This window comes from Cavia porcellus, unplaced genomic scaffold, assembly GCF_034190915.1.
Source record: "Cavia porcellus strain 051 isolate PalLab524CR breed Dunkin Hartley unplaced genomic scaffold, mCavPor4.1 scaffold_24, whole genome shotgun sequence".
Classification (NCBI taxonomy): Eukaryota; Metazoa; Chordata; class Mammalia; order Rodentia; family Caviidae; genus Cavia; species Cavia porcellus.
The window spans coordinates 41,331,118-41,344,080 of record NW_026947507.1 but is presented as its reverse complement, the minus strand read 5'-3'; the positions used below and the strand labels follow the sequence as shown (position 1 = coordinate 41,344,080).

The following is a 12,963-nucleotide window of genomic DNA, read 5'->3' as shown; positions in this document are numbered from 1 at the left end:
TTGCAAAAATGATTTCTGCATATTTTATTATATGAAGTGATTTTATATGTCTTTCCTATAAATCTTCTTTTTGTGTAAATGAATGTAACTAAAATAAAACTATGTATATATTATATGTATATAATTTATTTATGGTGCTGAGGATAGAAATCAAGACCTTACATATTGTTAGGCCAGTTCTCTACCATCTAGCAAAACTCTCAGTCTCTCAAATGAGGTTTATTTCCTAACCAGATGAAACAGAGGAATATTCCACATCAGACAAACACTATTTATTTCACACTCTTAGTCTTTAAATATTTAGATCCATCTTTTATATTTAATATTATATTTGCAATTAATTTTTTCATAAAAATTTATATTTTGTATAAGTATGTTCAGTGTACGAAGTTCTTCTGTTATTTAGACAATTCTCATAGTTTTTAAGAGGTATTTATATCCAGCAAGAAGAAATGCCCTGAAGACCAATACCTGTGGAATCAGGACAACATTTATTTCCAGTTAAGGGAGGAAAATGTTTTGTTCAAGAGAAGCATGCAAAACTTATCCAGCGTTCTGGAGTTTGATGGGCTGACAGCTTGCTCCCACCTAAGGAGATTTTCCTTTGGGAACTGGTGTCGGGTAGGGATCAAATATCCACCACTTTCTACAGCATTTCTTTGTCTCATTGCATACACCGATGGTGTCTTCCGTGGAAGTGCACGCGATGTCTTTGCACACTCCTTTCAGGACAATGCACTGCTTCTCTCCTGGGATAACGCCAGTTTTCCCTGCACAGAAAGAAAGTTTACAGATGAATTCACTCGGAAATTATTTGAAATACATGTGAAGCATTAAAACCCACAAAACATGGCTTCAAGATATGAGACACATATTGCCTACCCGGAAAGTTCAGACTTTGACAACAGTAGGGAGGGCTCCTCTCCTTTCCCGGGAGAGGAGCCAGGACTATGTGATAGCACCCACCTTGGAGTGGCAGGCTGATTTCTAAAAGCCTAGAGATGTGGTCCTCACACGGGGTAGTACACTTTGAAATGGGCAAACCCTTTATTTCCCAGCATGGCTGGGTTTCTTGTACAATGAACTGTCCCTGGCTAAATGCCAACCATGCTTCCGCTGGAGAAGCTCTGTTTGGAAGACCGTCTTCCCTCTTCCCACTTCTGCCTGTGTTCAGATCATCCTCACCAGGAGGAATGAGTCTTCATCTCTGCCTCCTGCTGCAGAAAGCCTGTGGGTCCTTCACATACCAACTTAACTAACTCCTTTTCAGAACTACAGACCAAATAACTTCCTTGAGTTATTTAATGCCCCTTGTATATAGATTCTTGGGAAGATACCTCTTAAGAGCTGAAAAGCGATTTGTGTTAGAACTGGAAGGCATTTTTTCCTAAGTATATTTGTATGGTTTCCTAATTCATTTGGCCACTGACGACCCCAGAGCTAAGTGAGTGCTTCTTCTTCTTCTTCTTTTTTTTTTTTTTGTAAGTTAAGCTTCATCTTTATTAAAAAATATTACACAAGGATGTATTTAAAATTTTGAAGGCCATGAAATTTCTCGGGACAAGCAGAACTACAGGTTTACTGAAAATAATCTTTTCTCCTCTGTATCCACTTTCACATTTTCAAATACCCAGAAAGCAGACAAGATCAAACAACTAGATAGTAAAACAGTGACTTTAAAAAATTGTACCATAAACCTGTAAGAATGGTAACTTGAAGAAGAGACATTATAGTAACCATTGTTGATTTTCTATTGTCTGTTTTGAAGGTCCATAATGCTTTCATTCTTTTGTTTTCATTAGTTTTATACTCTTTTGTTTTGTTTGAATTCATTATGTGTGAAGGTATGGACAACTATTTCGAAGAAAACAAGACATTATGGTAGCCACTGTTGATTTCCTGTTGTCTTGTTTTGAACTCCTGTGTTGTTTATATTGTTCTGTTCTGATCTGCTTTGTTCTGTTTGGTGTTGTTATGTTTTATTCTCTTAAAACATTTTTTTTTAAAATGGTAACTTGTATAAGTTTAGCCACTTGGGGGCAACCTGAGACTTTATGTTTCTCAACAGGAACACTGTGACTGACTCGTTTTTTCATAAAGAAAACACAAGAAATGCCATTTAAAAATATATTTTTTCTTGACATATCCTGAAATTTTTGGTTAACAGACACAAAGCCCAAATCATGCAAACAATTTATCCTATATTTTAAAAGAGCAAAGTCATGTGATAGCCATATAATGAATAAAGTATGGCTTCCCTGACAAAAAGGTTAGGAATTAAGATATTTGGAGTGCTGCATTCCTGAATTCAGTTCAGTTTTAGCCATGCTTACTTACTGTAGGACATTAAAACCTAAAATAATGGGCTTAGGAAGACTTAATTAGGGACACTGAGGCACTTACCTGCATACTGAATGCCAGGAGAAATCCCAGCATCAGAGAGAGAAACTGTTTTCCTGACTGAGGTGTTACTATAAAGGTGGAAAGGTGGAACTGAGACCTCAATTCGTGTACACATTTTGGCCAGCACTAGCTTTATCACATCTAGAGATTCATGGACAAAACAAGTTATCAATTCAAAAACTGATTACTTTTTAAGAAGAATATGCAGGAAATATAAAAGTAGTTTGGTGGAAAGGAAACCTTAATTTTGCTGGAAATGAGAGGGTGTGTGTTAGCGAGAAGACAATCCTGGGTCCAGTTTCTCCCCTGGAGCCCGGGTTACATTAGATGAGGTGCTCAGCATGAACCTCCTAATGCAGGCACCGTGGCATCCTCAGAGTGCTTCACTTCCTTGGCAGGTGCCTCCTGGCCCCACTGTCCTGTCCTTTTAAAGCATCATGGCCAGGCTTTCTGGACGTCTCAGGGTCTTTTGGACTTTTCAGTTTAACACTTTTCAAACCCAGAAGGGGGCACACTTTTCTGCTCACAGACTTCTTAAGTGTGCACCTGCTGACCTGTAGGTAGAGTCTTCCTCATCTGGGATCTGACCACCAGGGAGGTGCATTTCAAATTAGCCTGTGTGACCTTGCATCTTTTCGTAGCAATGGTAATGCATTTGGCAGGTGTCTTAAAAGAGGATCAGTCACCACCCTGCATCTGCACGCAGTTCTGACCCTCTTTCTTGTAAGGCTGCAGTCAACAGAGTCTGAAGATGCATCTCCAGAACCTTTCATTTGGTAATCAAAAGTTATACAGTTCTTGTATACAACATATACAGTTCTTGTAGAAAATAATTCTATCTGGGGAAGATGAATATCGAGGTTATCAATGAAAGCAATGAACATCTGAAGATTTGGGTCACACTTGAGAAGTTACTGCCAAGTTTAAATGAAGTAATGTATGTATGGATTCTTGCAAAACACCCTGCACATTCAGTGCGCATATGGCTGGTTATCTTCCTAACAAATCAGTAATACAGTGACTTAGCAGAAAAAGCCCACATACTGAAATTTACAGTTCAAAGATCATGACTTTTCAGTATGGAAAATCATTAAAACTACTAAATTAAATTATTTTTCTTCTCTACAACTTAAGTATTTCTTCTTACACTGTGATTCACAAAGTGAAACACACTTCTATATCAAGCTGTGCCCACTGTAATTTCATCAGATCCAGGGTCAAGATCAAAGAGATATGTGATTCCTCTGTTGTCATGTGACTGCCATTGTCTTTTGGTTTCTTCACTTGTGGTCACCTCTCCAACGCATTCCGTGACAAAACTCATTCTTTTAATCTTCACAAGGGTCTTCACGCCCCAGCCCCAGCCACTGCTGGTTCAGAAGATGCAAAGTGGATGCGGTGTGCCCTTCTGTACCACCCTATGGGGACAGTCAGGTCCACAATGGCATCTTGAATCACATTCATTGGTGGGAGTATGAGGTGGGATTTTAATGTGTTGGTTCTTATCATAAACCAATATAGCATCAGCCTCAGGAGAGCAATGTTTCTCAAAGAAGCAATGTGTGTGTGAACAACTAAAGGTTACTTCACTGGCTAAGCCTATTCCATGTGCTGCTTTGTGTTCATTAAGGTAGTAGAAGTCTGGAGGTGGGCCCTCTAAAGCAACAGTATTTCCAACATATATCATTCCTTCATGGTTCTTTCTTCTGCTGAGTTCATCTTGCCTCTTTTGCAGAGTTAGCATTTGTTTAGCTTTCTTTGCAATGTACTGAGCAATAGCAAGTTTCAAAGTTTTGTTATCATCTTTTGGAATTATTGCTTTGCCTGTCTTTAGCTAAGATAAATAATTATGCTTGTCATTAAAGAGTTGCTGATACATTAATGGGCACTTGAGTTTTGCAAAGCTTCCCAAGTGTTTGTAGAATCCAGCCATCCTTCTCATTTTATAGGGTAGTATTCCAGATCCTCCTCCAGCCCTGGTCCCGGTCACCACCGTCTTGGAGAGGGTTCATTCCAAGTGTGTGCTTGTATTCAGTAGTTTTCTTTAGTGTTCTTCCTCTTGCCTGTTCAACATACCCAAAAGTTCATTCTTTCCACTGGAGGTGACAGTGCACAGTACATCAGAGTGACACTCCTGTTACGTTTCTCAACACAAATCAGTTCCTCATCACCTTATGAAGCCACTTTGATCTCATTTTGTTTTTAAAATCCTGTAATATGCTAACTTCTGACTGGCTTCTTTAATGCTTAACTTCCATGGCTGCACTAACAATTTGAAATTTTTTTTTTTTTTGTGGTGCTGGGGGTTGAACCCAGGGTTCTTTCTCTTGCTTTGAAAGTTGTTCTGAAATACTAAGCTATCATCATTTGTTTTCTCTGTAGAAAAATATCTCTAGTCAGATAAGACTGCAGACTTTTGGCACTGAATGTTTGTAACCCATGTAAGACCCCCGATAGAGATATCAACCCAGAGCAGTCTGGTGCTATGCTGTGCTGCTAGGGCAGTGACCTACAGACTCAGAGTTTCTGAGGGACAAAAATAATGGCATCATGGAGCTTGATAATATGCTGCAGTGCTGCCTCTGCTTTGCCTGAACAATTCTGGGTATGAGTGAATTGTCAGGGAGAAAACCAAAGTCTCACCAGCCAGCTTGGGGAAGACGATGGCTCAGTTGTGGTGTTCAGCCAAAATGCAGACTTAGTTCTCAGCAGCATAGAAGTATTGTTGCCTGCTCTTTTTTTTCCCCTTGGAGAAGGAGGAGGGCAAGAGTAAGGGTGGGAAAAAAAGGATAAAACATTGTCAAGATGTATTCCCTCAGTGAGGTGGGGAGAGGGAAAGAGAAGGGGTGATAAAAAGAATTAATATGCATTCTGCATACATGTCAAAGCTCCATGATGAATGTAACTACTAGATACAAGTGAATCTGAGTCTGCAAAAAGAAGAAGGGGGATGGAAGGAAGGGGGAAAGAATTGAGTTATGCTCTATACATGCACAAATTCCCTACAATGCATATAATCATTAGATCGCAAACAGATACTAATAAAAATTTAAAAATCTAAAAATTAAAAAGATACATTAATATGTACATATATAAATCTTCAATAGGAATGTTAATTATTAAATATTGTGAACACAAACTATATATAAAAAACAATAGTAGATCTGCCCTCTTAACAAATTTTTAAGTCCTATAGACATGATCACTGATTTCCAGAATATTTCCTTTTTTATTGAGGCAAGGTATTACTATGTAGTTCTGGCTGGCATTAACCTTAGGGCATTCCTCCTGCCTCAGCCTACCAAGTGCTGGGATTACATGTGTGTGCCCCCATGCCCAGCTGATTTTCATCCTGTATAATTGAAGTTTTATACAAAACTCCATGGTATACCCCTAGTACCTACCAAACTTTGTCCTAGCATCTGTTTCAATGAGTTTAACTATTTTAGCCACCTCATAAGACGGAATCATGCAGTATTTCTCTTCAGTGCCTGGCTTATTTACTTAATTTAAGGTCCCCCAGGTTTATCCATGTGGTTACACATAGCAGAAACTCTTAGTTTCCTTAATATCTAAGTGGAAGTGTTTGAAGCAGAGGTCTGACAGGAATTACGATTGCCATTTTTATATGCATACTCACATTGGTGGGGTTGGTAGCAGGAATGGTGAGACAGGTTAAAGATACATAGAGTGTTGTCTTTATCTGTGTAACCTTAGAAAATCATATTCCTGATGTAGACACAGTTTCTGTTAGACAGAGTGAAAGGTTTGACCATTAAAGTGTCTTCTAACCTTAAATAAATACCAATATTACACATTAAAGTGTGTCTTACCACAGCTATATCTTCTGACCAAAGCTGAGAAATGAAATGAGAATTTATACTTTCTAAGCACAAGACAGCTATATAGCAGATAGAGTCCAAGATGTATTGTAAGTTAGGCCACAAGTGAGTAGCTTTCATTGTACTTAGAATCTCAGGTGTGAACTAGTGAAGAAGTCCATGTTCAGTGACCATAGACATTTTTGATAAATACAGGTGTCCTGCCACTGAGAGTAGGGAAAAGAATTTTATCAGTTACTATGAGGATATGAATGAAACATTTAGATGGTGACTATATTATAGCTTTTACTTTTGATTCTACATTTAAATGTTCAAACATTAGAATTATTGCCCTAAAGATTAAATGTAGATTATTAAAATGGTTGCTACACTGTTTAAAAAAATTTATCCTTGAAGCTCCATTTTGTTGTGTATAGTTCCTCAATTTGCTCTGTTTCCAAATTTATATTGAAGGTTTATTACTGATAAAACCCTTTTGGAGTTCTGTCTCATTTTCTTAATATTCACCTGCACAGCTGTTTCTTATCAGGACACTAGATACATTCATTCACTAACCAAGTCATAATCAACACCTGCCATCTTTACTCTCTTTGTGGATAGTGGCTTCCAACTGGTAGATACACCCTCTAATTATCAAGCCTTAGGTTCCATGTCAAAGTTTCTATACCTCTGTTTCTCTAGCTGGATCCTATTTTTAATAATACCATTTTGGTTCTGTTTTGTATTTGATAAAATTCCTTGTCCCCTTCTCAGTTTTGACCTCACCAGTTCTAAATGAGATATGGGACTTTTGAAAATTTACAGCTTGCATCACTATTTGAGCACCAAAGGCCAGTGATGACTGTGCCTAGGAAACCTTCCTCGACAGTCAGCTTACCATCTTACCTTTTGCTACCATAGTCACCAAGAGGAGGAGAATGGGAAGAAGAGTACAAAATCTCATGGTTCTGTGCCCTCTAGAGTGGTCAGGGCTCAGGCTGGTGAAACGCAGAGCTTTTATTCACTTCTGGGGGCCTGAGGTTCCTCTTGGTCAGTGAAGCTTAACAAGGAAAGAAATAAAGCAATTCTAATGGAATATTTCCAAACCATGGAGTATCTAAATTTGGTGAAAAATTAACCTAACTACAGGAAACTGGATGGCTAATGGTTTCCTTTTTCTATGGGTTTTCAAATGAATGAGAGGTTACTACCCTTAGTCAGTTTTCTCTTATGAAACTTTTAAGAATAATTTCTTCTTTCTGTTTTTCCCAAAATTTTAAATTGGTATATAAAATATGTGTTTGTATTTTTGGGGCACAGTGTTATAATTCAACGTTTCTATAAAATGTATAATGATGAAATCAGGATATTATACTTTCATCTCATCAAATATTATCATTTTTATGTTAAGCAGCTCCAAACTGTTCTTCTTTACTTTCTTTTGAACTGTATATTTAATTGTTGTGGACTACTGCTAATTTCTTGTTAACATAACGTGTGACCTTTTGGAAGTCTAATTGTATTCTGATACCAGTTATCTGACTTCTGACTAAATCCACCTAACTTGTTCTCTCTTTAATCTCTAGTGACATCTATTGTACTCTTTGTCTCTCTTTGCCTGTCACATTTTGCTTAATATAACATTTTCTAGTTACATTTATGTTGTCACAAATGATGAAGTTTGCGAACCATCGAAAATCACTATTGAAAAAGACCTAAGCTAGAGAATTGTTAGTTTGGTAAAGTGTTCACTTTATTGAAAAATATATTGGTGTGAAATCATGTGGTATTACCTTTGTGTGATTGGCTTATTTCTTTTCGTTTTTTATTAAAAAATGAAAAAGGAGATTAAGATAAAAGAGGACATAGCAACAGAAGAACACAGGTTACTACAGAATTAAGCGACATAGTGTTTCACCACAAGATAATTCGACATAACAGTAGTTACCATAGTGTCTCTTTCCTTGAAATATTTGAGTATAACTTCATATACTATAGCATCAAACATATCAAGACAGTTAAAACCATTCAAGAGAATGAAAGTGTTACAGGGTATTTAGAACCAACTAACAGAAAACAAACAATGGTTTCTATATTATCTCCTGTCTATAAAAAATTTTGTTTGTACTATCACAGATAATAAAATCCAATAAGATACAACATGATAAGACTGATGAAGACAGAAGAACAAAAGCTTGATGGGACTTCAAAATAAGATGATATTAAATCAGCACTAGCTATAATGATGTCTTGTTTTCATCAAAATAGCTGTTCATACCATCACAAACAATAAAATCAAACAACCCAGAATAAAACCATTCCAATTAATGAATTAAAACATTATAAGGCTTCAAAGCAATATAATGAGGAATCATGATTACCACATACTTTTACGTATTCTTATCATTTCTTACACTAGGGAAATTATTCGGTGTTTATTGAGTTTGATTTATTTCATGCATGGATATGGTCTCAAGCTGTGCCCATTTATTTATAAATATTTCAATGTGATCATACTTTATAGCTGAGTAGTACTCCATTTGTCATGGTTTATGTCTGTGGTCCCCAGGCCTCATAAGTTTGCACTGTGCATTTGTGATGCTTCATTGTCTAGTGCGTGGATTGATGGTATCAGTGCTCCACCCACATAGGGGTGGAGCCAGGATGTGATGTAATAGCAGGAACAAGGTGTGTCTTGCTCTTTGCTGGTTCTGGCTTGCTGTTTGTAGCCACCATGAACTGCGGCCAAGCCATGCCCACCAGCCTTGGAGCCAACTGAGTGTGGACTGAAACCTCCAAAAACTGTAAGAAATAAATCTTTCCTTTCCCAAGTTGGGCTTCAGGTATTTTGTCTCAATGATGAGTAAAAAGTAACTAAGACACCATTGTATAAAAATACCATAGCTTTTTTATCCATTCCTCAGTTGAATGAAACTTAGGTTGTTTAAAGTTCTGGCTGTTACAAATTGTGCTGCTATAAACATGGGTGCTCATATTTCACTGTGGTATGTGATGATTTCAATTCTTCTGGGTATATGCCTAGAAGTAGGATAGCTGGAACAAATGGGACTTCCAATACTAGCAATTTGAGGAGTCTCCAGCCTGATCTCCATTGAGGGAGGACCAGTCTACACTCCTACCAACAGCGCAGGAGAGTTCCTTTTTCCCCATAGCCTCTCTAGCATTTGTTATGGATGGTTTTCTTGATCCTGGTCATTCTTTCAGGAGGGATATGGAATCTCAGTGTGGTTTTAATATGCATTCTCTAATGAGTAATGATGATGAACATTTTTCATGTATTTATTTTCCATTTGTATTTCTTCATCTGAGAATTGTGTATTCATTTCAGATACCCATTTTGGACTGGGTCTTTGAATTTTGGGGGTCCAATTTTTAAAAATTCTTTATATGTTTTAGACAGAAAACATTTGTCTGAGGGACAGTTCACTAAGATTTTTTTTCCCAGTTTGTGGGTTTTCTTTTCACTATGCTGGAGATTTCTTTTGATGTGCAGAAACTTTTTAGTAAGAGGTGATCCCAGTTATCAACTCTGGGAAGCATTTCCCGTGTGGTTTGAGTCTTGTTCATGAATTCTCTATCTACCCCTATGTCTTCAAGGTTTTTACCCAATTTGTCTTCCAATAGATTTAGTGTTTCTGTTTTAATATTCAGATCTTTGATCCATTTAGATTTTAATTTAGTACGTGATTATAGGCATAGGTCTAGTTTTAGGTTTTGGCATTTGGAGAGCCAGTTTTTGCAACACAATTTATTAAAGAGACTGTCGTTCTTCCAGTGAACATGTTTGGCCCCTTTATCAAAGATAAGGTGGTTAAGTGTGTTTATAGTTGTGGTTGTATCTTCTAATCTATTCCATTGATCTTCAGATCTGTTTTTATTCCGGTACCACGTTGACTTTACTACAATTGCTTTGTAGTATAGCTTCAAGTCAGGGATTGTGATGCCTCCTGCCTTGTTTTTGCTGCTTAGAACTGTCTTTGCTATTCTGGGTCTCTTCTCACGCCAAGCAAATTTTAGGAGTGATTTCTCGAGATCTATGAGGTATGTTGATGGTATTTTTATTTGGATTGCATTGAATCTGTATAACAGTTTTGGGAGAATGGCCATTTTCACAATATTTATTCTTCCTATCCATGAGCAAGGGATGTATTTCCATTTTCTGAGATCCTCTTCAATTTCTTTTTTCAGTGTGTTATAATTTTCCCTATATAGGTCTTTCACTTCTTTCATCAGAGTAATTTCTAAATATTTCATTTTTTTGGTTGCTAGTGTGAAGGGGTTGGTTTTTCTTATATCTCTCTCTGTGATTTTGTTGTTAGTATATAGGAATGCTATTGATTTTGTATCCAGCTACATTGCTGAATTTATTTATTATATCTAAGAGTCTTTCAATGGAGTTTTCGGGGTCTTCTATGTAGAGTATCACATCATCTGCAAATAATGATAATTTAAGTTCTTCTTTTCCTATCTTTACCCCTTTTATTTCTCTCTCTTGTCTAATTGCTCTGGCTAGTACATCCAGCACTATATTAAATAGGAGGGGTGATAAGGGACATCCTTGTCTTGTGCCTGATTTTAAAGCAAAGGTCTTCAATTTTTGGCCATTCATTATGACACTGGCTGCCAGTCTGTCACAGATGGCCTTTACTATATTGAGGTAAAGACCATCTATTCCTATTTTCTGCAAGGTTCTTATCATAAATGAATGTTGGACCTTATCAAAAGCTTTTTCTGTATCTATGGAAATGATCATGTGATTCTTAATTTTGGCATTATTTATACAGTGGATTACATTTATTGATTTACCTATGCTGAACCATCCCTGCATGCCTGGGATGATTCCCACTTGGATCTAGAGTAATATTTGCTTCCAGGAATAACTTAGGAAGTATTGCTTCCCTTTCAGTTTCATTAAAGAGTTTGAGGAGTGTTGACATTAAATCTTTTTTGTACTTGTAGAATTCTGCAGTGAATCCGTCTGGGCCTGGGCTCTTCTTTGTAGATAAGGACTTAATTCCATTTTCAATTTCATTAATAGAAATTGGTTTATTCAACAATTTTACCTCTTCTTAACCTAGCTTTGGTACTTCATATGTTTCTAGGAATCTGTCTGTTTCTTCTGTGTTATCAAACCTATGAGAGTAGAGCTTTTTGAAATAGGTGTTGATGATCCTCTGTATTTCTACAGAGTCTGTAGTGAATTTTCCTCTTTCATTCCTTATTGTATGAATTTCAGCTTTTTCTTCACTGTTGTTAAATAAGGTTCACTAGGGGGTTATCAATTTTATTTGTTCTTTCAGAGAACCAACTCTTTGATTCATTGATTCTTTGGATTGTTTTCTTAGTCTCTATTGCATTAATTTCTGCTCTGATTTTTATAATTTCCTCCCTTCTTTTGGCTTTGGGCGTGACTTGCTCTTCTTTTTCTAGATGTTTGAGGTGTAGCATCAGGTTATTTTCTTGTATTTGTTTGGTTTTCCCGATGTGGGAACTCAGTGCAATAAATTTTCCTCTGACGCCGGCTTTCATTGCATCCCAGATTCCGGTAAGTTGTATTTGTATTTTCATTTGCTTGTAGGTATTGTTTAATTTGTTCTTTTATTATTTAAAGAGAAACAAAACAAAACAAAACAGTAAAAGGGTACAAGTAATACAAAATTTCAAGAAAAAAATATACAGTAAGAAATCACTAGTTAATAGATTACATATTATCATCTTAGAAACAGTTGTCCAAATTACAAAATTAAAGCATACAAAGTGGACATTCATACAGTGATATTACAGAGATTACTGTTCAATGATCCAACAAAAACTTAGTAATATGGTTTTCTATCCTACACACTTAAATATACATGCAGTTATATCATTTAGAGCACTTTCTTTTTCTCTCTTTTTTACAATAACAACTACATATTTTGGGCTTTATTACTCCCACAGTTCTTATTACTTTTTTTTGAAGTGAAAAAAAACCAAATGTGACAAAGCAAAACAGAGTTAGTTAGAACAGAAGGATGGACATAGGACATGATGCAAAAACAGAATACCAGGTGATCAACATGGTTACCATTATGCCTCTTGCTATCTTAAAAAGAGTTGCCTATATCATCAGGTATAATAGAATTGCACAAAACAGTACAGAACAGGACCAATAAAACCTACATTGGAGACCTTACAGGACTTCAAAAAGAAGATAATAGTCAAACCATAATGGGCATCATAGTAAATCTTATTGCCTTCAAAGTGGTTGCCTATACCCTCAAACTTGATGCTATTAAACAAAACAGAATATAGTAAAATCAGTCAGAACAAGATGGTGAGAGCAATACAGGGGTTCAAATCAAGTTAATAGGAAAACAAAAAAGTTACTATAATATATCCTGCTATTTTTAAATTTAGTTTTCCCTTAACTACAAAAAATAATAAGAAAAAAATAAATTAATTTAAAAAAAGGAAAAAAAGAGGGAGATTGAGATAAAAAGAGGACATAGCAAGAGAACAACACAGGTCAGAACCGAACAATTGAAGCATCATTTTGTTTCGCCACCAGATAACCCGATATAATAGTAGTTACCATAGTGTCTCTTTCCTTGAAATATTTGAGCATAACTTCACATGCTATAGCATCAAACATATCAAGACAGTGTGAAACCATTCAAGAGAATGAAAGTATTACAGGATATTTAGAACCAGCTAACAGAAAATGAACAACGGTTTCTAT

At 36.4% G+C, this 12,963-nt stretch overlaps 2 protein-coding genes and 1 pseudogene across 3 annotated transcripts in view; 1 reads left to right on the top strand and 2 right to left on the bottom strand.

The window, feature by feature from the left end:
* Positions 1–588: 588 nt before the first annotated feature.
* Defb130b (defensin beta 130B) lies at positions 589–7,188 on the bottom strand. Its single transcript, XM_003479382.1, has 2 exons — positions 7,131–7,188; positions 589–770 (listed from the first exon to the last, which is right to left on the bottom strand). The coding sequence occupies exons 1-2, from the start codon at positions 7,186–7,188 to the stop codon at positions 589–591; spliced, it is 240 nt and encodes a 79-aa protein (XP_003479430.1).
* LOC106025600 (histone-lysine N-methyltransferase SUV39H2-like) lies at positions 3,009–5,874 on the bottom strand (annotated as a pseudogene).
* A 1,744-nt stretch (positions 7,189–8,932) lies between the features above and the next one.
* LOC134472612 (beta-defensin 109-like) overlaps positions 8,933–12,963 on the top strand; it is an 89,911-nt gene continuing 85,880 nt past the window's right edge. Inside the window, exon 1 of one of the 2 annotated variants that reach the window (XM_063234543.1) lies at positions 8,933–9,028. The gene's annotated coding sequence lies outside the window, so the exon portion shown is untranslated. The remainder of the gene's footprint in view (positions 9,029–12,963) is intronic. The other variant, XM_063234544.1, reaches the window with a different exon arrangement.